The sequence below is a fragment of the Peromyscus californicus genome, unplaced genomic scaffold, assembly GCF_007827085.1.
Source record: "Peromyscus californicus insignis strain IS unplaced genomic scaffold, ASM782708v3 Scaffold_8__1_contigs__length_139910024, whole genome shotgun sequence".
Taxonomy (NCBI): Eukaryota; Metazoa; Chordata; class Mammalia; order Rodentia; family Cricetidae; genus Peromyscus; species Peromyscus californicus.
In genome coordinates, this window is record NW_026294606.1 from 87368875 (window position 1) to 87396727 (window position 27853).

A 27853-nucleotide genomic window follows, 5' to 3' on the forward strand; every position below is an offset into this window, starting at 1 on the left:
CTCCTCAGATCAAGGACACGCCACATTCTTTTGAGTCTTTAATACAGACAGCCAAGCTAGGATCCCACCAGCCCTGAGGGCTCTTTGCTCTTGAATGTAACAGTTAGTTCTCAGACTGGCTTTTTCCCCAGACCCAGGGGCATGTCATTTACTAACTTCCAAATGCTCCCACCACACACGTTCAGGAGCAAATGAGCAGAGAGGATTTTAAATGCCCACCCGAGTCACGGTGTGAGCTGCTGCCTGATGTCCTACCACTGCAGACCTGGCTATTCCCAACACACACGCTAGTCAGACCTTCAGGACCTCCAGATTTCCTCTCTGAGCCAGCCACCCTCTCCCCATCAAGCCGCCGCTGACTTTGGGAAAACTAAAATAGTCACTGAGACAGAACTTCAAAGACTGGAGAAGGTCATTCAGCACCAGCACAGGGAAGGGTGGCCCTTCTGTCAGCCTAGCTGACACTCAGATCACAGTAAACAGTCACAGCTACCGGGAGCTCTCGTTTATTCTGTGTGGTGTTCATTATAGGCTGCTATTGTGCTGGGGCTCCTGTGTCGGTAGTAAGGGCCCCAATCAGCATGTTCCTGAATGGTTCTCTGATCTTCACTGTCAGGGATACCATAGCTGATTAGTGTCTCATTTGAGGCTCGAGTGATGATGATCTTCGGAATGACATTTCTCTTCTTGCTCGACTTTAGTTTTGTATCAGGTTTGTCTAGAGGGAAGAAAACATCCATCCATTTAGTGGGTGTGTGGAAACTTCTTCCATGATGAAGACAAGGCCTGTCTTAGATCCCAGCAAAGAAAACAGATTCATGGCCAGCAGGAAAAACAAAACAAAACAAACTGTGCCTGATGTTTCAATTCCAATACTCAAACATATTCGCAGCTCACAGGGGAAGCTATGAGTACTAGATATACTCATGCAAGGAAGAAACAGAGGAGACTACATTTCATGAGCTGCAGGACAGCTTCAGTCTGACAAGCACAGGGCACTACATTCCTTTGAGTCCTCAATACAGACAAGCTAGGATCCCACCAACTCTGAGGTCTCTCTGTTCTTGAACTGTCAATTTTTGCTTGTTTGTTTTGTTTGTTTGTTTGTTTGTTTGTTTATTTTAGAGACAGGGTTTCTCTGTGTAGCCCTAGCTGTCCCAGAACTAGCTCTGTAGACCAGGCTGTCCTTGAACTCACAGAGATCTACCTGCCTCTGCCTCCTGAGTGCTGGGATTAAAAGTGTGTGCTACCACCATTTTGGCAATAGTTAGTTCTCAGACTGGCTTTTTCCCCAGATCTGGGGGCATGTCATTTACTAAGTTCTAAGTGCTTCCACCATACACCTCCAGGAGCAAATGAGCAGAGAGGATTTTAAATGCCCACCCGAGTCACGATGTGAGCTGCTGCCTGATGTCCTACCACTGCAGACCTGGCTTTTCCCAACACACATGCTAGTCAGACCTTCAGGACCTCCAGATTTCCTCTCTGAGCCAGCCACCCTCTCCCCATCAAGCTGCCTGATCAGCTAGAAGAAAGTGATCTACCTCTAAAGTTAGAGGGCTCAGGTCTCCAAAGAATTCCAACTTGTAAAACATTTCTGTTCAGAACTATGGGTCAGAATGTTCTAGAAAGAGGCATTCCTGATACTGTCAACATTTTCACATACTTGCTGAGGTTACAGGAAGTATATAAACCCCCAAAAGCCATAAGATACATATGTTACCCTATGGTAAATACACAAACGGGCCAGGAGGTAGAGGTGTGGCCTTTAATCCCATCAATCCCAGGAGGCAGAGGCAGGATCTCTATGAGTTTGGGGTCAGCCTGGGCTACAGAGCGAGTTCCAGGACAGTCAGGGCTGTTACACAGAGAAACCCTGTCTCAAAAAACCAAATAAATAAATAAATGAACAAACAAATAAATAAATGTTGAGCAAGGCATGGTGGTGCACACCTTTATTCCAAGAACTGGAGGAGGCAGAGGCAGGCAGATCTCTGTCAGTTCAAGGCCATCTTGGTCTACAGAGAGAGTTCTAGGCCATCCAGGGATACATAGTGAGATCAAAATATTCACGGGTACAATGCACGCGTAGCACACATGAGGCCCTGGGTTCAACCCTCAACTCCCACCACACAAAATCATATACACAAAAATAGCTGGGTGTAGTAGCATAGGCTTTTAATCCCAGCACCTAGGAGGCAGAGGCAAGAGGATCTCTGCGAGTTCAGGGACACCCTGGTCTACACAGAGTTCCATGCCAGCCCAGGAAGCATAGTAATACCCTGTATCAATCAATCCATATCATTGAACATGGAGAAGTCAAGCTTGTGCCTACCTGGAGCCTTCACCCCATTAACCCGCCTGTGGTACTGGATGGTACTCCGCACACCACTGAAGGAGAAAGGCAAACACCAATCCAGCTACAAACTCTTCCATCAACAATGGTGACCTGCATGCAAGATGAGGTAGTGCAACAGTGGCACAGAGCTTGAGGGAGCAACCAACCACTATCTGATTGGATTTAAGGCCCATCCATGAGATGGAACTCATCACGGACACTGCTCAGGTGGCCAAGAACATGAGACTAGATTGGCCAGGAATCTAGGGGCTAGATTGTAGGGCCAAATACTGCTGCTCTCCCAAAGGAACATCGAGAAAAAAAATGATCCTAACAACATTCTGTCATGCTCGATGATCATCGTCTTGCTCAGTCATCATTAGAGAAGCTTCCTCCTATAGTAGATGGGAATAAATATAGAGACCCACAGCTGCACAATGTGCAGAGAATGAGAGACATTGGAACACTCAGTCCTAAACTGAATGTCTCCATCAATTCACTCTCCTCAGGACTCAGGGAACCCTGTGGAAGAGGAGGTAAAAAGACTGTAAGGGCCAGAGAAGAAAGAGAAGACCAAGGAAACAAGGCCTTCTAAACACAGCAAGACCAATGAACAGGTGAACTCACAGAGAATGTGGCAGCATGCACAGGGCCAGCATAGGTCTGAGCCTGACAGGGGTCCCAGCACTGAGAGGGGAAGTGGACAAAAGCCACATTCTTAACCCAGAAGCTATCTCCAGTTGATAGCTGCTTGTAAATGAGAAACTAGTTTTCTCCAATGGAGCCTCACTGAATATGACAAACTACTCATAAGGTTAGGTTCCATGCCCAACAGTAGATAGCCAACACAAAATAAATCCAGTGGCATTTCTGGAGGTTCTTTGTCTCATCATGCTTTGTCAGGGCATTTTTTAAATAAACAAAAAACAAAACAGCAACAACAAAAACCTTACAATTCCTTTGTGTGTATATTATAGTTTTTATGAGATTTCTGTGTGTGTATATGTGTGTCTCTCTGTTTATTTATATTTCTTGAACTTTTTCTTTGGCTCTTTTTCTTCTGTTTATTTTGCCCTATTACAGTTTGTTTGTTTTTATGTTATCTATTTTTTTGATGCCTGTTTGTATCCTAATCAGAAGAGAAAGAAAGGGCGTAGATTTGAGTGGGTAGAGAAGTGGGGAGGATCTGGGAGGAGTTAGGGGAGGGGAAACCATAATCAGAATATATTGTATTAGAAATATATTTTCAATTAAAAATACAGGAAATAAATAAAAATAAAATACTGCACTGCTTGATTCATGAGCTTCCAGATATATCACATTCCTATACCATCCATGGAACAGAGGCTGTTCTTTTACCTGCCTTCTGGGCTGTACACACACAGCCCTGGGCCCTATGCCTATCTGGGGTTCCCATCCTTTGTGTGATCAATTCCATTTGTTGTAAATAGTTTATTTCTAATTTTTTTTTTTTTTTTTTTTTTTTGGTTTTTCGAGACAGGGTTTCTCTGTGTAGCTTTGCGCCTTTCCTGGAACTCGCTTTGGAGACCAGGCTGGCCTTGAACTCACAGAGATCCGCCTGGCTCTGCCTCCCGAGTGCTGGGATTAAAGGCGTGCGCCACCACCGCCCGGCTTATTTCTAATTTTATCTCCTCTCTCTCTCTCTCTCTCTCTCTCTCTCTCTCTCTCTCTCTCTCTCTCTCTCGTGTGTGTGTGTGTGTGTGTGTGTGTGTGTGTGTGTGTGTTACTTCTTTCTCATTTGCTGTGACCAATGCCTGACAACAACTTAAGGGAGGGATATATTTTGCCTCATGGTTTAAGGAGGGATACAGTCCACCATGTCTGGCAGGTATGTCCACAGGAGCATGAGGCTGCATTCAGTGCTTCCACCTACATGAATAGTGAGTCTTATTTAGTTAACCCTATCTAGAAACCTTCTCACAGACATGTCCAGAGGTTTGTCTCCTAGGTGACTCTAGAGCAGTGGTTCTCAACCTTCCTAATGCTGTGACTCTTTAATACAGTTTCTCATGTTGTGTGATGCCAAAACATGAAATTATTTCTTTGCTATTTCATAACTGTAATTCTGATACTGTTATGAATCTTAATGTAAATATCTGGTGTAAATGGAGTTTCTCTGTCCTGCCCTATCCCACAGCCACTTCCAAATAATCACTCAGAAGCTTATATTAATAATAAATGCTTGGCTGGTAGCTCAGGCTTATTACTAACTAGCTCTTACCGTTAAATTAACCCATAATTCTTACCTTTGTTTAGCCACGTGACTTGGTACCTTTTCTTAGTATAACATTCTCATCTTGCTTCCTCTACATCTGGCTGGCGACTCCTGACTCTGCCCTTTCTCTTCCCAGCATTCTTACTCTAGTTGCCCTGCCTATACTTCCTGCCTGGCTACTGGCCAATCAGCATTTAATTAAACCAATTTAAGTAACAAATCTTTACAGTGTACAAGAGGATTATTCCACAGCATTCTCCCTTTTTGTCTAATTAAAAGGAAGGTTTTACCTTTAACATAGTAAAATTATATACAACAAAAACAGTTATTAAGTAAAAATTACAGTAACACAATCTAATCCATTTTTATTTGGCAAAATTAGAGAAAATAATTATCTCTCTTATCTTGGTGAGTCCAAAGTTTTGTATCTAATTTACTTTCTATTATAACTAAGGAAACTATAATTATAACTATTTAGTCTTCAACTTCATCAAAGACCCCAGAAGGGTGAAATGTTACCTAATGACAGGGACCTCAAGCTGGCTGGACAGTCACCCAAAGTTCCTCTGCATAGTTGAGGCATCAAACTCTAGCCTACAGGCCTTGCATGTCTGACAGTCCTTTTTTGGAAGCAGGAAAATTTGAAGGACTGTCCTACCCTGTCTTGTCAAAGTTCAGCAGTCACTTTTCTTTATGTTCTGTCTGTCCAGATTGGACAGTGTACTAACTGTCAGCAGCTAAGGCAAGGGCAGTTTCTTTGTCCACATGGCTAGCTTTTGTCATAAAAAACCAAACTCCATATGGAGTTTCTTCAATGCCCATCATCTTCTCTGGAGTAGATTTGTGCTTCTAGGTGCAGACATGTCTCACTGTCATAAAAAGCCTAAGTTATTAAGACATTTTAAATGCCATATTCTCTAGGTCTTTGAAGTGTTTGAAGAGTACCTATCTGAAATATATCTCTGTATACCTAGAAAACCTAACTAACATGACTCTAAATTGGCTATTATAGATGACTACTAATTTGTATTTCTTAATTATATATTACATTTTTAAATAAGCTGCATAAACTTAATACCCTAAACAAGAGTAAAAATATACATACAGTATGACAAAATTTACTTTAAATTTGTATCAATAAACCAAAATCCATAACAATGTAAAATATTTTGAGATTAACAGGTGTTTTTGGATTAAAGCAGATTCAATAATCTATCATTTTCCCCATCATTTCTATATCATATCCTCCTTTCTTTTTTAGAAAGAGATTGACTATGACCAATAACAATTTTTAACCAACCTCCCTTTAATGATAATAAACATCCATAACCCATTTTTTGGGAATGTAGGCGTACTTCTCTAGACCACTTCTTGCTGATTGGCAGCACTGGCAATCTTTGGGGGACCCTGAGAAAATTTAGGATTATGGTCAAGTCCTGACTGGAGTATTCTGTGAGGCTGGATCATCTCAGCCAGCAGCCTTGAAGCTGTTCTGGATGAAGGATTCTGAAGAGATTGTAACAGAGGTGCTCTGAGACATTGAATCATCTGGGCCATCAACTTCCATTGGAGATTTTTCAGGGGGTCTTCCTTGATCAAACCTGATTTTTCTTAACCCAGAATGAATCCAGAGCCCCTCATTTCTTGTGGAAATAAAAGCAGAACCTCTTTTCCAAAGTAAAATATCTTTTGACTTAAATTTTGAAAATATATAGCAGCTTTCATAATATATATTTAGCAGCTTTCATAATCAAATGTCTCTCAGCAGTTATCATTTGTTCATTAGCTGGCAAAATAATTAAAGACAACACAATAACAAACAGTATCCAGACTTCCTGCATATTTTCCATTTTTATGTGGTTTTTTATTTTTATTACTCTATTTCTTTTTTAAGGACTTTCTCTACCCTTTTTCTTTTCAATTTCAAGCCTACTCATATTTTTAAACACACTGTGTACCATTTAGAGGAATTTTTCATCTGAACATGTCCTTATTGTACATCTGTAACTTTTTCTGTCTGCATGTGCAAAAAACAAAACAAAACAAAACAAAACAAAACAAAACAAAACAAAACTGTTGTGTAACTTAGATCATGGCATGCTGGTGCTGATTCCTCCCACTTGGTTCCCTGAGAGTTTAGTCTCGTGGTGGAAGCATGCTTACCATCAGCTCTGGGAGGTTTCCAGGTCCATGCCACCACTGAGTAGCATGCCACCAGCTGCTTATAAACACAATTTAAATGTTTGGCAGCAGGGCCTCTCAAAAGAGCCACCCATTTTTGCAGCTAACACTGAGCCAGGAAGCTGTCTCTTAAAGGAGCCATGCCTCTGTTCACCACCAGCAAACAGAGCCCACTCGAGAAAAGGCAGTTATCAAGAAGCTGTGTTTTACTCATTTTTGTATGTTTAGAACCTTTTTGTTAAGCTTTCTCAGGTTTTATGTGGAAATCTTGCCCCACGCTGGGCGCCATATGTAAATAGTTTTTTTCTCTGCCCTACCTCATTCCACAGCCACTTCCAAATAATCACTCAGAGACTTATATTAATTATAAATGCTCAGCCAATAGCTCAGGCTTGTTACTAGCTAACTCTTACACTTAAATTAACCCACATTTCTATTTATACTTTGCCACATGGTACCTTTTCTCAGTACAATATTCTCATCCTGCTTCCTCTGTATCTGACTGGTAACTCCTGATTCCACTCTTCCTCTTCCCAACATTCTTAGTTTGGTTGCCCCACCTATATTTTCTGCCTGGCTACTGGCCAATCATCATTTTATTAAACCAATTCGAGTGACAAATCTTTACAGTGTACAAGCAGGTTATTCCACAGCAATCTGGTATGCATGATATCTTATACGTAACTCCCCCCCAAGGGGTTGTGACACACAAGTTGAGAATCACTAGTCTAGATTCTGTCAAGTTGACAGTATTAACCATCACAACTTTACTGGACAGATTATTAGAAGTAGAACCTCTGGATCAAATTGTATGTTTTCAAATTGTGGCAAGTATTATCAAATTAACTTGAAGAAGGGACATGGTAGCACACACATGCCTGAAATCGCAGCATTTTCAATTCCAAAGCTAGCCTAAGTTACCTGAGACCCTTCCTCAAGCAAAAAGCATCATATTGGAGCTGGGATGTAGCTCCATGGTAGACTGTATTGCTTACCATGATTAAGGTCCTAGGTTCAATCTCTAGCACCAAAAAACATATCAATTTATGTTCCTGTCAGAAGACTATAGAGCTGTGTGAGGTAGCTAAGAAAGTGTAGACAGGAATGGCAGAAGTTCAAGGTCATCTGTGTAGCCTTGGCTGTCCTAGAACTTGCCCTGTATACAGGCTGACCTCAAACTCAGAGATCCACCTGCCTCTGCCTCCTGAGTGCTGTGATTAAAAGTGTACCACCACTGCCCAGTTTTTTATAGGAAGTTTGAGGCTAGCCTGGGATACATTAGGCTCTGATACTGTTTCAGAAAGACTACAAGCTAAAAAAAAATAGTTCTCCATTGTTAACTTATAAATCATTTTACCCATCTTAATTTAATGCTTTTAGTTTGTTTTGTGACATTTTTCTTTCTTGTGATGGTCTCACTCTGTAGCCAGGGCTGGCCTAGAACCCACAATTTTCCTGCCTTAGCCTCTCCAGTGATAGGATTATGGCTATGAGTTACCATTTTCGGCTCTTTCGTTTTTCAATAGTTTTTTAGTTTTATGCACATGACTGCTTTGCTTGCATGCATGTCTGTGTATCATGTGTGTTGCCTTGTGCCTGTGGAGGTCAGAAGAGGGCATCAGACCCACAGGAACTGGAGTTATAGACCATTGTGAGCCACCATGTGGGTTCTACCATGTAGGAGATTCAAACTGAGATCATCTATCTGGAAGAGCAGCCAGTGTGCTCTTAACCACTGAACCGTCTCTCCAGCCCCTAGTTTCTTTTTAAGTTTTTTTAACCGTGTGTGTGTGTGTGTGTGTGTGTGTGTGTGTGTGTGTGTGTGTGTGTGTACATGAGCGCAGGTGACAGCAGAGGCCAGAAGATAAGGCATTGGATCCCCAGAGTTAAATTTACAGGCAGTTATAAGCTGCTCAGTATGGGTGCTGGGAACCAAATTCAGGTCCTCGGTGAGACAGTGTACACTCTTGACAGCTGAACCATCTCTGACCTTTGTCCTCTAATTTGTGTGGGTGTGTGTCTTTGGAGGCAGATATGTGCCAAGGCATGTCAGTTCTCTGCTGCCACATTGTGGGCTCTGGGGATCAAACTCAGGTCATCAGGCCTATTCAAAAGTGCGTTACCCCTTGAGCCATCTTGCTAGCCCCCAATTTCCATTTTCTTATTCAAATGGCCTTAATTTTTTTTACATTGATTTACTTGTGTGTGTGTGTGTGTGTGTGTGTGTGTGTGTGTGTGTGTGTGTGTGTGTGTGGACAGGTGTGGACAGCAGAGGATAGTTTGTGACAGCTGGTTCTTTCCTTCTACCATGTGGATGCCTTGGGTATCATTCAGGTCCCCAGGCTTGGCAGTCAGTGCCTTAACCTGCTGAGCTACCTTGCCAGCTCTGGTTTCTTCATTTATAACAGTGGTTCTCAACCGTCCTAATCCTGCGACCCTTTAATACAGTTCCTCATGCTGTGGGGACCCCCCCCCAACCATAGAATTACTTTTACTGCTACTTCCTAACTGTAATTTTGCTACTGTTATGAATCATAATGTAAATATCTGATATGCAGGAGAGCTGATATTAGACCCCTATGAAAGAGTCATTTGACCCCTCAAAGGGATCAAAACCCACAGAATGAGAAGTGCTGATTTAGAAACATGTGCTGGATGTGATGGAACACACATGTTTAATCTCAGCACTCAGGATACAGAGGCAAGAAGATCCCCCATATTTCATTATGTGCTAAAGCTACATAATGAGACCCTGTCAGAGAGAGAGGGGAAGAAGGGGGCAGGGCATCATGCATCATTTTTAGGGTTCTTATTTTTCTCTGTATGGTGGTTGTGTTTCATTTATTTTCTTTTTTGTTTTGTTTTTGCCATGTTAGGGTTGGAACCCAGGGCCGACATGTGCTAGGCCAGCATCCTACCATTGAGCTACATCCTGACCACTGGGATTATTTATCCATCTAACCATGTAGCCCAGGCTGTCTAGAACTCAAGATTCTCTTGCCTCTGCCCCCGAATGCTGGGAATATAGACATAGCACCTGAATTAAGATTCTTGCTATACAGTACCTGCACCGCTTATTTATTTTTTTTGAGACAGAGTCTTACTATGCACCACCATGCCTGTATGTTCTTTCTCTCTCTCTCTCCTCTCTCTTTTCTCTCTCTCTCTCTCTGTCTGTCTCTCTCTGTCTCTGTCTCTGTCTCTCTGTCTCTGTCTGTCTCTGTGTCTGTCTCTCTGTCTCTGTCTCTCTCTCCTCTCTCTCTCCTCTGTCTCTCTGTCTCTCTGTCTCTCTCTGTCTCTCTGTCTCTCTGTCTCTCTGTCTCTCTCTCTCTCTCTCTCTCTCTCTCTCTCTCTCTCTGGTGCTGGGCAGTGCCTTATTAACGCTAGGCAAGCATTTTATTTTGAACCACAGTGCCATCCTGAGCTATTTTGTTACTGCATAACAAATCACTTCAAGGTTGGTGGCTTTTATCCATGCCCACACTTTGTCTTTGTGCCCCAGGAATTCAGGCACAGCTTGGCTAAGATTCCTCTCAGGGTCTGAGTCTACATTCTCATGTACAGATTGGATTAGGGTCAGAGTTTCTTTGTGGCTCAAATACTGAAGTCCCATTTCCCCCGATTGCTGAAAGCTGCAAAAATATACGGAGTGGGATTTCAGCTGATTATGACAAGCTAACACCTGGAAGAAGCCAAGGGCTTTCCAGAGGTCAAGCTGAGGCTCAAGGTGATATTGGCTTTCAATTATTAGCTGTTTCCTACTATAAATTTCTCATGTGCTGTTGTAGCTTTTCCATCATTTATTGGGTACCATTTCCCCTCTACCACAGGACTATTTAGATAACCTTCTGTGCAGTAATGAAGCCAGGATCCCTAATTTCAGGCCTTTCTGTCATTATCATCATTAGCGGCATCCTGCCATGACCATATCCAGATGGATTAAAGTATCTTACCTGAGATACCTCACAGATTCTCTAAGAACAGACTTAAGCATACAGACTGTTTGAGAAGGCCTGGCAGATGTGTTAATTAAGCTTAACTCTCTCCCTTTCCAAAGTCTTATCTCTAGTTTTAGATCCACCCTTAACAATTAACTCAGAACTAAAGGGTTCCAACTTACAGGTACATTTAGTTGTCTAGCCAAGTTGCCTAGCGGCCAAGCACACTCCCCCCTCCCCTGCGCCCTGCCAGAAACTGTGGGAGCAGAGATAGCTTAAAGAGATAAGGGCCAAGGGGATAAAAGGCAGTTTTATTTTCAGAGAGGGACGAGACAGAGAAGAGAAAAGAGAATGGAAGAACTAGATGGGTAAGAACTGGAGAGGAACGTACTGAGACTGAATGGCTAGAAGAGAGGACTAGAGGAACGAGATGGAAGATGAGGAAGAGTCAGATGGGGAAGAACAAGATGAGGAAGAACGAGATGAGCAAGAAGGAGATAGGAGAGGAGCTAAGATGGGAAAGAACTAGATGGATGAGAACCTAGATGAGTCGGAGCTAAGATGAAAGAATTAAGATAGAACTTAGAGGGGACAGCAGATTAATGTAGAGAGAAATCAGGCAAGAAAGGAGCTAGGCATGAGAGCAGAATAGAAGCTGTGTAGAGAGAACTGACTCAGAAGAATAAAGTGAATGGACTAAAGAGTTTCGTGTATGTAGATTCATTTCTTATTGTCAAAGATTAAATTATCAGCTGATTGTAGATTCTTCCTGAACCTTGGGAGAGGACTATCGAGGGGCCCCATAGTCCTCTTTACCTGATAGCTATGATCAGGGGTTGCTGGAGCTTCCAGAGGCCCACCACCTCTGCCTGTGATGGTGGGGGCTGTTTTGAAATAGGCTTCTGCTATGTATCTTTATCTGGCTTCAAACTCGTGAGGATCTTCCTGCTTTAGCATCTAGAATGCTGGAATCACAGGTGTGCACTATCAACACCCAGCTTGCCTGTGACTTTTTAGAAACATGCTAAATTGTATTTTTATTTTGTGTGCACATGTGTGTATGGGGGCACACACATGCCATGCTGCAGGTGTAGAGGTCAGAGGACAACTTCTAGTTGTTGTTTCTCTTCCTTCACCCTTGTGGGGCCCAGGGACTGAACTCAGGTGGTCAGGCTTAGCACCAAGCACTCTACCGACCTTCCCTACCTCGGTGACTTCTAAAGGCTTCTGGGGTTAGGTTGTGGATGCCCAGATAATCTCCATTCTGATTAAGTTAAGGTCAACTAAAAACAGCCACAGCAATGGCACTTCTTCCCTACTCAAGGAGAGATCACACAGGGTTGTTCAGTGGAGGACAGGGATTTGAAGGTTGAACCACACTGTCAGACCGACTTCAAGAAAGGTGGGTACTTGTAGCCTGTCAAGGCGGTGCACACCTTAGATCCCAACACTTGGGAGGCAGAGGCAGGTGGATCTCTGAGTTTGAGACCAGCCTGGTCTACAGAGTGAGCTCTAGGACAGACAGGACTATTTAGAAGCCCTGTCTTGAAAAATAGACAAACAAACAAACAAACAAAAAAAGGAAAAGAAGACAGATAGGTACTTCTACAGTGTCACAGAGTACCTGATTGTACCTGATCCGATATTTGAGATGCTACTCTGGCCTTTCATATATATTGCTTTTAACTTTTTTTTTTCCAAGATAGGGTTTCTCTGTGTAGTCCTGGCTGTCCTGGAATTCACTCACTCTGTAGACCAGGCTGGCCTCAAACTCAGAGATCTACCTGTCCCTGCCTCCCCAGGGCTGGGATTGAAGGTATGCACCATCACTGCCTAGTGCTTTTACCATTTTTTTTTTTTTGAGGCAGTCTCATTATATGGCCTGGATTGATGTCAAACTGAGGTCTGTCTGTGTCAACCTCTTGACTGTTGGGATTACAGGCAGGAGCCACTAAACCTGGCTGCAAATGATTTCTCACTGTTTGTTGAGTTTTATAGTGTTTACAATATTTATAGTGTTTGGAGAGATTTTTTTGTGGCATATGTGTGTGTTTATGTGTGTGCATTTTGTTTTGTTTTGAGACAGGGTCTCTAGAGTCACAGCTGACCTGGAACTCAAAGAGATTTCTCCTGCATCTGCTTTCTCATTGCTGAGGTTACAGGTGTTGCACCGCCATGCTTATCGTGAGTGGATGTTTTTAGAATGTGACATGTTCTTCACTCACTTAGAACTTTCATTCAAGGCTAAGAAAGGGGCTCCTCTTTGAGGAATAAAATTCAATTAGTTGAACTTATGCTCTTCCTGCTTCTAACGCCCAAGTGCTGGGGTTATAAGCATGCAGTACCAGGAATGTTGTGCAGTACTGGTGATGACCCCCAGGACAAGCAAGCTACCAACCCAGCCACACACCCAACTTCTACTTTTTTTAGGTTGTTTTTCTACACAAATTCTCATTATGTAGCTGGCCTGGAACTCACTATTTACACCAATCTGGCCTCAAACTCACAATGATCCACCTGCCTCTTGCCTTCTGAGTGCTGGGATTAAAGGTGCACTACTAAGCCCTATACAACCACCACTTAAATTTTTTTTTAACATTTTATGTGTATTGTTATTTTGCCTGGGTGCAGTGCCTGCAGAAGCCAGAAAAGGGCCGGGGATCCCCTGGAACTGGAGTTACAGACAGTTGTGGGCTGCCGTGTAGATGCTAGGAATTGAGCTCTGGTTCTCTGGAAGAGCAGCTAGTGCTCTTAAGCGCTGAGCCATCTCTCAGCTTCTCCCAAGCCCCACATTTTATATTCACGCTTACTCTTGTGAAAGTCATCTGTATGTAGCAAGAGGTCACACTCACATCACCTTTGAAGTGTCAGTTCTCCTGTGTAAGTTACATAACCCTGCTCTTTTCTGCTGGTGTTTCGTATCAGTGTTCTTGTATACTTACCCCCTCACACACACACTCCATTATTCTCTCTATTTTCTACAATTGGTATTCTTTTCTTATACTGGACTGTAATAATTAAAATTGTAACTTTTATATTTTTAATTTTTTTATTTTTTTAAATACTTATAATTCAGACAGTTGCAAAAACAGCAAGAAGTGGTCCCATGTTCCCTTTGCCCAGATTCTCCAGTGGTAGCATCTTAAATTAGTACAGTATCAACACCAGAAATTGACATTGGTCCAGGGAGTGTACAGACATATGTCCATCTATGCACGTGTAGCAGCTCCTTCTGAATAGGACATAGGACTCTTCCTGGTGCCCTTCCTGGTGCCCTTCCTAGTGCCCCTTCGGGTCACACCTGTTCTTGTTCTTTTACCCCTATCACCTGGTAACCAAGTCTGTCCTCCATCTCTATAATTTTGTCACTTGGAGAGTATTCCTAAAAGAGTCATACAGAATGTGAAACTTTGGGGGTTGCCACTTTTTACCCATCATAGTTTGGTTTGTTTTATAATGGTGCTGGAGATGGGACCCAGGCCTTCAGCATGCTAGGCAACTGCTCTGCCACCAAGCTATACTCCAGTCCAGAATCAATTATTATTATTATTAATATCCAAACTGACTCTTAAGATGATCCAGCTCAGATCTACAAATTGCCTTTGGTTCATGAGCTACTTATAACAATCCCCTCCTTTTCTTTTTAAATTTTAAAATGTATCTGTATATCAGATTATGGATTTGCGCATGAATGCAGTACCCACAGAGGCCAGAAAAGAGCTCTGATCTCTTGGAACTGAAATTAAAGGCAGTTGTGAGCCACTCAACATGGGTGTTCAGAACTGAACTCAGATCTGGAAGAGCAGTACAAGCTCTTAACCACTGAGCCGTCTCTCCAGCTCCTTTCACGTCTTTACTTGCTGAAGACATTGTGCCATTGGAGGGCACAGGACTTCCAACAGTCTATAATAGGCTGGTTGTAAATTTGTGTTGTGCTAATCTCCTTGTGTATATTTGTGGAATTGTCAATGTAAAAATACCTTAAACATACAGATACAATATGTATAGCACAACACACCCCATCTACCAGCTGCCACGACGCCTTTCTTTTTTTCTTTTCACAGGGTCTTAGTATGTAGAACAAGCTGCTTGGAATGCATGACCCTCCTGCCTTGGCTTTCTGAGTCCTGGGATTATAGGAGTGCTCTATAACTGAGAGCCAAGCTTCTTCTTGACTCCACTATTTACCCCTTGTCTGACTATTATGGCTGTATAACAACTAACTCCAAAACGCAGCAGCTCAAACAACTGCTTTCTCACTGTTGTGGGTCAGGAACTCAGGGCAGGCTTACCTAGACAGTTCCCACTTGGGGCCTCAGAAGTTGGTGCAGTGGGCTGTGTCCTTGGAAGACTTATCTGGCCTGCAAGTGCTGCTGGCAGCAACAGGCTGTGAAGCCTCAAAGGCCAGACCCTATAACTACCTCAAAAGTCTGGACACCAGGATGCCTAACTATGGTCCATCTCAGAGCCTCACAGATGGGCATCATGGGTCAGTTTTGCTTTGTTTTGTGTTTTGCCTTCATGTACATATGCGTACCGTGAGCATGGCTAATGCTCACAGAAGTCAGAAGAAGGCATTGGCTCCCTTGGAATTAGAGTTACAAATGGGTGTCAGGAACTGAACCTGAGTCCTTTGCAAGAGCAGCAAGTGTTCTTAACTGCTGAGCTAACTCTCCAGCCCCAATTTTATTTAGAGACAAAGTATCACACAGCCCAGGCTGGACTTGAAACACTCCATGTTCTGACAGATCCCCTTGAGCAGATCCTGCCTCAAGTGTTAAGATTATATGCATATGCTACCATACCTGCTTTTATGTAGTGCTAGTGAAGGAAGACAGGCCTTTGTGCTTTGTGCATGGTAGACACTCTACCAACTGGGCTAGATCCTTAGTCTTCTCCCTTTTTGAAAACACCGAGTTTCACTATATGTCCAAGTTGGGCTTCACAGTCCTCCTGCCTCAGTTTCTTGAGTTGCTGGCACTACAACCCCATGCCCAACCTGTTCACAGTTTTACAGTCATTTCCAAATGGACATTACAGCTCATGCCAGTAATTCCCTTACTTGGGGAGCTGAAGCAAAAAGACTGTGATGAGTTCAAGGCATTTCATAGAAAGGGAGTCAGAATGTATATGGACATGGACATCTGACATCATGTTCTGAGGGTCCCTCCAGGGTCGCATGTGCGAGTGTCTTCTTCCTTGTTACTGCTGAGCTTGCTCCATCATCTTCTGTTACTGCTGAGCTTGCTCCATCATCTTCTGTTACTGCTGAGCTTACTCCATCATCTTTTCTTGACCTGTCCTCACCGGCTTTTCTCTTCATGTCCACCTGCTTTTCCTCCAGAAGTGATGCTGTGTGACCGGTCTCACTGGTGGCTTTCAAATGGGTAGTTCCTTGCTGCAAAGGTCTTGTCTATTCTGATAACATAACACTCCTCCGGCACTTCATAATTTGTAGAGCTGAACCCATCTTAGAGAGGCTGGGCAGGTGAAGCCTACCTCAGAAAGATTTCCTTGCCAACAGCAAAGCAAGGTCCCAAATCTCTCTTAAGAGTCAATGTAATCTCGTGTGCCTTCCCGATACCTTGGCACTGTGAAGGAAGACACCTCCGACACTGAGGACGCCACAGTGAGTCATGAACAGTTCTTGATGCCAATGACGTGCTGTTGAGTGGACACGGTGGATGCCATCTCTGGCCCTTCTTTGGTCAGACATCAAACCATTTGGTGAAAAAATCTTGTTTAGTTGGCTTTTCTGTAATTAGCTAAAAGCACCCTGAGGGACAGGGCATCACTTGAACCCCATCTCAGGCCTGCAGCCATTGCTGTAGCCTTCTACCCTCAAATGAAGGGGTTCCTAGGTCTCAAGGCCAGACTTCTTTCAATCCTAGCGCCTGGATTTCAAACTGCCTCGTGCTGCAGAGCATCTGAAGGTCTCATGGTGCCTGTGTCTGATTCATAGAGCACTGCTTCTGCTTGTGCCAGGGCAGTCCTCCCTCATCTGACCCATTGCCCAGCCCCATCTTTCCCCTGCATCTCATCAGAGAGCAGGTTCTACACTGTCGACCTCCAGTCTTTCTGAATGCCTACTGCCCCTGCTTCTCTGGTTCCCAGCAGATTACAGCAATGAGCTTGGGGTAGGTCCCCCTAGGGTTCTGTTTTTCATACTAGCCTCCATTCTGGAAGCAAAAAGACCTTTTCCAATGCATACAGCTCCTAATACTGTCCTTGTCTTAAACACTTGACAGTTCTGTCTCCAACAATCTAGGTGATATGATGATGGAAGACTCTGTATTTAGGCTTTGTCTGGTTTTGTGGTCTCATCTCCACCAATTCCACAATGAAGGTGTGGCCACATTGGGCTGCTATAAAATGAGTAAGTATGCCGAACTGTTTGCCTCAAGGAAAAGTGGCATTGGCAGAAAACTCACTTTCTGGATCTACCAAGTGCTATGCTTGAGTTTGTACGAAAAGAAACACTTTTGTCCCATCCACGATCCTTTCTTCCTCGGAAGCCCTCCCACCTTCGTGCCAGGCTGAGGAAGACCAAGCCCTCCTCAGGAGTCACACTCCAGCCTGGACAATCACCCAAAGTCCTGCTCCAAGCTGTAACACGCTGAAAGAATCACAGTGGAACCAGAGGTCACCCAACCCTCCTGGGGGACATTGTATGGATCATTCAATAAGTTTCTTCTTAATTTTTTTTTTTCCTTCTGAAACAGTCTCCGTATATACAGGATGCCCTTGAAATCCCTGTTATAGCCTAGAATGGACTCAAATGATCAAGCTTAGTTGTGCTCTTGTTTACCTTACTGCACCAAGAATCCTGCACATTTACCTCCTGTATCATTAGAGTCTTAGAAATGGGCCCCATCCCAGATGCCTTGACGTGACAGGTCTCCTCGGGTCTCCTACCTTCAGAGGAAGAGGAAGGCCTTGAGTGCTTGGCTGTCCCTAACCCGAACAGCAGGTTGTCGGCAGGATGATTCAAGGCTTCCTTCTCAGAATGCCTGGACTCCTTCTCCATTACTCTCTCCTTAGACTTTGTAACAAAACTGGTAGAGTTCTTCTTTTGCTCCTCGACTGAAACACACGGATAATCAGTTAGACCTACACCCCAAGGATGCCTGCTCGGAGGGCGGGCCTCGCCACCAGGCGGCGCCCTTTACCTTTCTTCTCTCTGGGTTTGCTTTTGGATAGGCCCATAGGTGACCCCGCCGCCCCAGCCGGCGGCCTTGGGGCCAAGTAACCCTAGCGACTCACAAAACCAACCCTCCGCTTTGGGCGCTCATTACCATGGCAACCGCGTGCCGCGCGAGACGTGCCGAAGCCCCACCCAAGGCCCGGCGCCGTCTTCTCGCGAGAGCAGGCCGCGCGACCGGAAACATTAGCGACCCCGGAAGTTCTCCCGGGCACAGCTGGTCCGTAAGATCTCGTCCCCTTCGCGGCCCCGAGGGGTGCACTACCCGACTGGCCATGGACGGTAAGGGGCCGTCACCTACTTTGGGTTCGGAGCGGGATTCTGCGGACACCCTGGCCTCAGCCCCATAACCCAACCGGAACGGTCCCCGGCCTCAGCCCCAGACCCCGCCCCTGGGCCTGGAACCCACTTGTCTTGACCCTATATCCCCGACTAGGACCCTCCTCTGGCCTCAGGTCCAGACACCGACTAGGACCGGCCCTCGGGTCTACACCCCACATTCCGACCAGAACCGATCCCGGTTTCTGAACCTTTACATCAGAGCTGAAACCATCTCCTGGGTTTCGATTCCACAGTCCCAACAGGAACTACCTCCGGGTTCTTGACTGCTGACCCCAGCCAGTAGCTACCCCTGCGTCTTGTTCCTTACCCAGATCTCCCCAGGCCTGGACCCCAAACCCAGGACCGAATCCCTGAATTTTGTACAAATGACCTCAGATCTAGTCCCTTCTAGCCACCCTCCCCATTTGTTTTGTTCCTGCCCTGGGGACCCTGGAATATTGTCAGAAGGCACCAGAAAAGGTGGTAGTTGCATATTTTGACCCCTGAATAGTACCCAGAGAAATAGGAATAATTCATATACGAAGGACTTCAAGTACCAAGTAGTAGGCTGTGGGTTCCCTCCTAGTAGCTCCATGATACAGGAGCTTCATGTCCTATTCTACCCCGACCCTTATAGCAGGTTGGGAGGGAACCACCCCCAGAAATATGACTCACTCCCACCTACCAGTGTTCTGAGACTCCCAAAGACTCATGAGTGGACATTGCAGGTTTTATGGGCTATGTGTAAGTTTTTGTTTGTGTGAGAAGGTCTTCCTATGTAGCCTTGTATGGCCTGGAACTTACTATGTAGACAGGCTGGCCTTGAACTCAAGAGATTTGCCTATTTCTGCCTTCCCAGTGCTGGGATTGAAGGTGTGCACAGCTGTAATGGAGGTTTTTGGTTGTTTGTTTGGTTGGTTTTTTTTGAGACAGGATTTCTCTATGTAGTTTTGGTGCCTGTCCTGGATCTCGAGCTGTAGACCAGGCTGGCCTTGAACTCACAGAGATCCACCTGGTTCTGCCTTCTGAGTGCTGGGATTAGAGGCGTGTGCCACCACTGCCCAGGCTTATAATGGAGTTTTAAAAAACTGTTTTCCAAAATGTAGAAAGCGATGTCATTGTCATGGTGGAAATACATAAGAATTCTATACTTGGGTTCCTTGGACAGAAGATGTAGTGCTCCAGTGTCTCAACAATAAAGAATTTTTGCTTCACAGTTCATTCTGCTCTTGAGAGGGAACTTTTTGTAGCTCACATCAGGTTTCTCCAGCTTTTTGTTTTTCAGAGTCCAGTCCCACTGGAGTCTAGATGAAAACACAGGCTGAGATGGGAGGGATTTGGCCAGTGTCCTAACGCTAATGAGATGGCTGCACCATACCTGGGTGACACTCCTCCTGTCACTGTGTCAGGTGACTTTTGTACCAGTCAGCTGTGGCAGCTCTGGCCATAGCTAGGGCCTGCACTGAGCGGTGGTAGATGGCTAGGCACAGAGTTCACTGTACCCCAGCACGTCTCTGCTGGGCCTTGTTTTGCATTTGCAGACCATCAGTGCCTCCTCCTGGACTGGTAGGGTGAGCCTTTTCAGGAATCAAGTATCACAGCACTCTGTGATGTCGACACGGAGCCACTTAGCTGGTGTGCTGCCTCACCACTGCAGTGCCGGCTCTTAGGCACCAGAGACAGAAGGATCAGGAGGTCAAAGTGTCCCCATCCTTGGCTACCTAGGGAGTCTGAGGCGAAATCCTGTCTCAAAACATCGAAAATAAATAAATAAACAAGAAATCGTGTTTACTTGTCTCAAGTTTGTGAGTGAACAGCAGGTTTGGTTAGCAGTTGATTTTTAAAAATGCATTCAGATTCCTTCCTTGGCTTAGTCCAGTTAGGGACAGTGCGCTGGGCCTGATGCTGTGGCTTAGAAGTGGCATCTGTCGTGGGGTAGTAACCTCTTTGACCTAAGACTGACCACCTTACCCGTTTTATCTACTGGCCTCTGGCAAGATAAAGGAAAGGATATGCAAAACCACCTGTTGGGGCCTGGAGAGATGGTTCAGCCATTAAGAGCACTGGCTGCTCTTCCAGAGGACCTGGAGGCTCACAGCTGTCTGTAACTCCACTTCCAGGAGATCTGACACCTTCACACCAATGCACATAAAATAAAGTTGTTTTAAAAAAAGAGCCAATAAAGACATTTAAAAAAAAGCTGTTAAGTACTAAAGATTAAGTTTAGTACTAAAGGCAAAGAATGCCATGTGTCTTTTGTAAAGTTGAGTGAATTGTAACCCACCATCTCCTTTCTGACCGTGGCCAAGAGCTGCATTCATTACCTTATCTATCCTTAAAGTAACCCTTTGAGGTTGGCTGGTGCCGTCCTTGTGGTGAGGGTCTTTGTTGGTTGGAGCTCTTGTTCTAACTAGTCTGTCTTCTGACTCCACTGTTGGGCCTCCCAAATGCCCCAGGCAAGCCCCATCCACGTCTGTCTCCTGTGGGCCAGCTCCTAGCATCTTCAAGTACCTCACTGAGTCCTCTTGCTTAGCGGATGCGCTACTTGTTACGTTTTTTAAAAGTTCTTAAGCTGTTTCTTTCTGTCTTTGCAGATACCCTGTTCCAGTTGAAGGTTTGTACAAAACCACCATTCCCTAGTCCTGTCCTGGCAACTAGTGAGTAAAGACAAGAATTACAGCAGCGCTTGGAACCCAAACACCCAAGTCATGGGCAAATTATCATTGAATGACTGCCACGCAGGGCTCAGACTGCTGACCAAAGACGGGATCATTCTTTGGTTTTGGCTAAGTAGAAATAGATCACTCAGACTTGTCCATGACATCTAAGTGTATTATCTTTAAGAAACACAACTGGAGCCGGGCGGTGGTGGCGCACGCCTTTAATCCCAGCACTGGGGAGGCAGAGCCAGGTGGATCTCTGTGAGTTCAAGGCCAGCCTGGTCTCCAAAGCGAGTTCCAGGAAAGGCGCAAAGCTACACAGAGAAACCCTGTCTCGAAAAACCCAAAAAAAAAAAAAAAAAAAAAGAGAAACACAACTGGAGTGGTATGCACATGGCTTGATGTTTTCGTAAGCATTTAAAACCACAGGCTGGAATTTAAACACACTTGGAGAATTGTATGGGCAGCTGAATGTGCCTCCCGGGGTGATGTTTGTACCTACCTCATAATCTATGGCATATTTCTGCCACTTTAAATGCCTTACAAATGACAATCAGGGTTAACTTTATCTTGTTTCTTTCTCTCTGGCTCCAAGGGTCTGGGCAGGAGTGAGGTTACAAGCTGCTGAACATAGTTTGTGTCATTCTGAGGCTATTGGGTAGTGGCATATGGGCTGATGCCCTGAAGCGGGGCAGTGTTTGAGCCTTGTTTACTAGTGGCCAGGATCTGGTCTCCAGCCCTGAATTATGTTGCCAGAGGGGTCATGAATATGCTGACATCATTTTCTCTTGATGGCAAAGAAGTGAGGAAGCTGTGTATGCAGGATTCTCAATAGCAGCCTTGCAGATCCACTACTTGAGTAGCCTGGAAGAGGTTCTCATGTGGCTTTTCTGTGAGTTCAGCCTTTGAGAAGCAGGAACAGAGTTGGTGAGAGTTGCCGTGATGGCCTTCCACTCTAGAAGAGGATGTGGGTTGAGATGTTAGTAGAGATGATGGAAGTTGTAGGAAACCTGTTGTAGCCACCTCCTTGCACACAGGGCCTCAGAACTAGGGGAGGGGGAGTGTTTCTTTCCTGATGCTGTTGCACTTTCTCACAGCCCCACGGGAGTCATCAGGACTTATATTTTGAGGCTTTGTGCCTTATTCACAGGGTTGGTGAAGGAGATACAGAGGCAGGAGGTTCAGGGAACAGGGCCTAGAGGCTGGCCTCCACCTGTGCATCTCAGGCTGTTCCGGTTTCTGTTCAGTTCACAGCGAAGCAGCTAGAGAAACTGGCCAAGAAGGCAGAGAAGGACTCCAAAGCCGAGCAGGCTAAAGTAAAGAAGGTGTGTAAGTTCTCTGGTTTGGCTCCCCCCCCCCCACCCCCCCACCCCCCGTGCCCTTTATTTTCTTTTCCTTCATTGATGTTATTTTTGAGATTGAGCACTGTGGCCCAGGAACCTCAGACTTGAGCTGCTCCTGCTGTAGCTTTGCATTGGTAGGACTACAGGTGGGAACCACCACACCCAGCTGTGTTCCCTCTGTGTTACTTTAATGTCTTCTTCTGTGCAAGACACTTGCTACGTTGTGATTTAGCCCTCACTGATTGCAGAGTATTGATGCATTTGCTTTCACACCTGAGACAGGCAAGCATGAGGGAAGGGTAATAACCCCCCCCCCCCCCCCCCCCCCCCCCCCGCCCCCTGCCCACAGCGATGTCCAGAGCAGAACAGGTGCATGGCCATCCCTCTTCCTTCCTCCTCCAACAGCCTCAGTCTGCAGGCTGCGGCCTTCTGGCTGTCCCTGCTCCAGTGTCCTCATTTTCAACTGACTTTCTTTCCTGTTGGACTGCTGCCTGGAGTGTCAGGATCTGGGAGAGGCCTTGATGTTGGGGGTGGGCACCATAGGGTTGGGCAGAGGTGGAACTCACTGGGGTTTTGGCGGGAAAAGGTCCTCTGCCTAAAGATAGACAGAGCAGAAGGTGAAGTAGCATGACTGGTATAAGAGCAGACCTTCAGCTAAATCTTGTGCAGCTCTTTAGTGTTGCTTCAAGGCAGAGTAGCTCCAAGGCTATGGTTCTTAGTAATGACACACTGCGTTTTTACAAAGCTCATGCATTTCTGAGGACTATACCTGGGGAAAACTGAAAACCTCCTCCCCTCCCCAATGGTAAACCAGTCCCTGGAGAGATGCGCAGGCTTGCTTACAAGTGTTCCTCCGTGAACATTCCCTATGGTTCTCAGGCCCTTCAGCAGAAAAATGTGGAGTGTGCCCGTGTATATGCTGAGAATGCCATCCGCAAGAAGAATGAGGGTGTTAACTGGCTCCGGATGGCCTCCCGTGTGGACGCAGTGGCCTCCAAGGTGCAAACGGCTGTGACCATGAAGGGGGTAAGTGCTAGACCATGGGGCCATGGGGCCCGCATATGGTGTAGGGTATACTGAGTAGAAGGAAGCTGGACCAGCAAAGAACCTAGGCATCAAGGAGTTCTGGACACAGGGAAGGCCTTAGGAAAGCCTGGATCCCATAGCATCATCCCACAATAGACTGGAAGTTACATGGACCTCTTGGTTCCACATCAGAGATTGCCTTCAAAGTTGAGAGACCCATGAACACTGTGTCATCAACTGCATTCAATAACTGTGTGCTGAGACTCCGGGTCCCATCAGAAAGTGCTGATAACCTGTCCCTCATCTGCAGCCCTTCACCATCTTTATCTCTGTTCTTGTCCCTAATTCTCTTCTATCCCAGGTGACCAAGAATATGGCGCAGGTGACCAAAGCTCTGGACAAGGCCCTGAGTGCCATGGACCTTCAGAAGGTGTCTGCAGTGATGGACAGGTTTGAGCAGCAGGTGCAGAACCTGGACGTGCACACATCGGTAGGTGGCCATTGTAGTATGGCTGGACAGGGTCAGGGTGGCTGGACTGAGCTGGACAGGACCTGGAGAAGGAAGGGGATGGGACACTGGCCCTTTCTGGGGAGGCCCACATGATAGACAAGCACACAGAGGCACAGAAGGGTCCCTGAACCAGGCGGACCCAGAGGTGGAACTGGCTGGACATGGGACAGGAAGGGCCGAGGGGGCCAGGCAAAGCTTCCTAGAGAGAACCCTGCGAAGAGGAAGCAGTGTGGAGAGAGCAAGACCACAGTGGGGGTAGGAGACGGCTCAGTGGGCAGGGTGCTCCTTGTGCAAGCCTGAGGGCATGAGTTTGGGTTCTCAGCATCCACATAAGAGCTGCGTGTGTGTGAGTCTTAGTGCTGAGGCCAAAGACAGGTGAGTCCCAGGGCTTTGCTGACAGGCAGCCTGGCTGAAACGGTGAACGCAGGATCGAGAAGACACTTGATGTCCACAACAAACAAAACATCTGTAGTGTGCTTTATGGTGCCATGGGCTCCGTGGCCGTATTGCTCAGAATGACCCTCTCCTCAGGTAATGGAGGATTCTGTGAGCTCTGCCACCACACTGACCACACCTCAGGAGCAGGTAGACAGCCTGATTGTACAGATTGCTGAGGAAAATGGCCTGGAGGTCTTAGACCAACTCAGCCAGCTTCCAGAGGGTGCCTCTGCTGTGGGCGAAAGCTCTGTGCGCAGCCAGGAGGACCAGCTGTCTCGGAGGTACGACCTACGTGAGGGAATATCGTAATACTTGCTCTAGTGTCCTGTCTAGGGGCAGGTTCGGGACCCTAAGGATTTTGGTGGCTGAAACCCAACACGTGCAAAGACCCATCACATTTGATGGGACTGTTGGGAAGGCAGAGGGGAGAGCCCTGTGTCTGCCTGGACAGTGCCCCTTACATCAAGATGCTGCAGTCAGTCCTCTATAACTAGCAGTTCGTGCCAGATGTGAGAGCACACATTTGTCTACACACAGCTCACTGGAGAAGGGAGTTCTGTGCCCTTCCTAAGAATGTCACACTATGTGGCTATTTCTGGCATCTTTCCACACATTATCCCAGGACAACTTTGAAAACCTGAGTCTAAGTGGGTCCTCACTTCTGGGTTCACGTCTAGCACTTGTACACAGTATTTTAAATACCTCTGTTCTTTGCCTTTCTTACCAGAATCCTTTTTGTTGGTTTCCAGGTTGGCTGCCCTGAGGAATTAGCATGCCCTTGGCAGGTGCTGCCTCCGTGTCCTGTGATGTCCTGGAGGCTTCTGCCCCACTCTGCGCTCAACTTTCTCCAACCCTTCATAGTTGCCTTGGCTCTTTCCAGCCTGCCAGGCTGGGCGCCGTAGAACTGCGCCTTAGGTTGAGCAGTGGGCCTCTGTCCTGGTATTGAATTTGCACAAATGTATGGGTGACTTTTGTGACTGGGGGCCACAGCTGGAAGATGGCAAGCTCTGTTTTGTCCTCTGACTGCGTGGAGTTGACAGGGTTGGCCAGCAGATGTGTGGACTTCCGCCCAGTGCTTCGGGGCCTTCTGATTCCAGTGACTGCTCACCTGCTACATGCTGTGGCCGTAAGGGTCAGAGCCGCTCCTTTGCCAGGCAGCTCTTGGGGCCCTCTCCCCCCACCTCTGCAGACAGGAAGTCCTATTGTGTGACAGCCCTGAGTGGGTTCCTGTGGACTTTTGTGTACCAGAGATGGCCAGTGCCACCAACATTGACTGGGGACCTTTACAGATGGTTACTCTTCTTCGTCTTCCCAGGGCTGAGTTCTTGGCTACCACTGCCAGCTGGCTGAGTCTGCCCGGGCCTTCTTCTGTCCCTCAGCTCCCTTCCCCAGCCCACAGGAACAGAACCGGTATCCACTCTCAAGAGCAGGTGTTCCCTCCCCAGAGAGTCTCACCCTTCCTCAGCAGCTGCCTCTGGAAGAAAGTACTTCAGGCTGAGTGGTCTGCCTGATGGCACTGGGCCTTCCAGGCCTCTGTAGAGCTGCTCACTCTTGAATGTGAGTCCCCTGACTCCTCAGTCATTTTAGATACAGACTGCTGCCTTTCTGCCTTCTCCAAGGGAAAGCCAGGGTGGCTAGCAGAGGGGACCTGGACAGTCACCTTTGCCTGTGGTCAGCTCTTTACATCCTTTAGCAGTGGGGAAGGTGGCAGGAAGCAGGTGATGAGGCTGATGGGGGTGGCCTGAAGGCTGTGTGCACAGGCTGCTGTTTTATTTTTCTGTCTCCTGAAGTTTACTCATGTTCTTGAAACTCGTGCTGATTTTGTTCTTTTGCCAAAGTAGGAAGCGCACAGCAGATGGGGTGTGTTTGTCCAGCCCTCTTCACAGGCTGAGCAGTGCATACTGCCTAAGGCTTACACACAAACTTGGAGACTTTACCTGGACTCGATGTGTTTGGTCTTTTCTGTTCTGCACTTTGGGGCCCCTCAGTGTTCCACATTACAAGTTGATGTTGGGGGTGGGGGCTGGAATTGTTGGCCCTGGGTGTGGGAACCAAGATACTAACTACCCATGGGCCCCTCAGGCTCCCTGAAATCAACCTACATGACAGTGTTGAGACTAGCTGCAGGCTCAAGGACAGCCTGTGAGCTCCCTGGGTCCTGGAGGGTGCAGGATTTGTGGAACACTAGTAGATTTGGGGGTGCTGGGTTGGGTTCCTCAAAATGCTGTCGTAAGTAAATAAATTGATTGTTGGAGAGTTTCTCAAGCTTTGCTTTGATGTCCTGGGTAGGGCTGATGAACTGTGGGCTAGACCCTATGGGATTATCCAGTGCCCCACCTCAGGAGGAAGTCAGGAACAGGTGGGGATGGTGTCCCTGGTGTTCCAGGGGGGAAGGGGAGACATGGGTGAATGAAGAGTCTCAGGCTACACATAGTAGTGGAATCAGAATCAAGTTTATGAGTTAAGTACTAAAGTATTTCCTATTTGATATGCTTCTTTTTAGCTTCTGAGCCCCTTCAACCTGCTCTCTTTGGTCTCAGCACATCCTACTTCCCAGCTTCCCCTCCACTGCAGGGTTCTCAGGCTCCTCTTGGCTTCTCTGCCCTGGCACCCAGTCATCCCTGATTCATTTTAGAGGGGAACAGTGCTTAGAAACTGACTGTGGGCCTGGGGATGACTCCTTTGGCAGAGTGCTTGCTGTACAAGCAAGAAGTCATGAGTTTGGATTTGTCATGTTAAAAAGCCAGGCATGGGCTAGACCATGGTGCACACCTTTGATCCCAGCACTTGGGAGGCAGAGGCAGGCAGATCTCTGAGTTTGAGAACAGCCTGGTCTACACAGAGAAACCCTGCCTGGGAGTGGGGGAAAGCCATGGAGTAATCCTGGTATTGGGCGTACAGGCAGACCCCTGGAGCACACATGCCAGTGGGCTAGTTTATTCCTGAATCAGTGAGTTCCAGATTCAGTTGAGACCTTATCTCAAAAGGTAGAGAGGTGGCTCAGAAGTTAAAAGCACTGGCTGCTTTCCCAGAGGTCCTGAGTTCAATTCCCAGCACCTACATGGTGGCTCCCAACCATCTATAACTGTTAATTCATGAGATCTGATGCCCTCTTGTGGTATACATGCAGGAAAACACCCATATACATAAAATATGTAAATAAAGAACTTATAAAAAATAGTAAGTTAGGGAGTGATTGAGGAAGACAGCTGAGGTTAACCTCTGAACTGTAAATGCATACTCGTGCACATGGATACACACCAAACAGAAATGGACTTCGTGTCACACTTTACACTCCCAGAAACTATGAGTAGCTGACAAAATGCATGATGTATAACCCTCTGACAACATTAGAACTGTATATTAATTAATACTTTAAAAGCCAGCCTGGCCGCCTTCCTTATTTGTACCTTTAAAACATTTTTTTCCTTTGAAACAGGGTCTCAGTATGTAGAAGGCTGTTTTGAAACTCACTGTGTAGACCATGATGGTCTTGAACTCGGGGATCTACCTGCTGAGATTAGAGTCATGCTCCACCATGCCTGACTATTTGAAACTTCGAAATTTTCCTTTTTTGTTTTGTTTTGTTTGATGTTTCTTTGAGACAAGGCCTTGCTAAATAGCTCCCACTGAACTAGAGTTATTTAGCCTCAAACTTGC

General features: G+C 46.1%; 2 protein-coding genes across 2 annotated transcripts; one reads left to right on the forward strand and one right to left on the reverse strand.

Annotated features, from left to right (window-relative positions):
- Positions 1 to 490: 490 nt before the first annotated feature.
- On the reverse strand, positions 491 to 17982 carry Spata33 (spermatogenesis associated 33). The gene is made up of 3 exons (XM_052729778.1): positions 17863 to 17982; positions 17609 to 17776; positions 491 to 718 (listed from the first exon to the last, which is right to left on the reverse strand). The coding sequence occupies exons 1-3, from the start codon at positions 17897 to 17899 to the stop codon at positions 507 to 509; spliced, it is 417 nt and encodes a 138-aa protein (XP_052585738.1). The 5' UTR covers positions 17900 to 17982; the 3' UTR covers positions 491 to 506.
- Positions 17983 to 17988: 6 nt separating this feature from the next.
- Chmp1a (charged multivesicular body protein 1A) lies at positions 17989 to 26452 on the forward strand. Its single transcript, XM_052729777.1, has 7 exons — positions 17989 to 18176; positions 20810 to 20829; positions 22123 to 22200; positions 23098 to 23244; positions 23606 to 23734; positions 24287 to 24474; positions 24943 to 26452. Exons 1-7 carry the CDS (start codon positions 17990 to 17992, stop codon positions 24962 to 24964), a joined length of 771 nt encoding a protein of 256 aa, XP_052585737.1. The 5' UTR covers position 17989; the 3' UTR covers positions 24965 to 26452.
- Positions 26453 to 27853: the final 1401 nt, after the last annotated feature.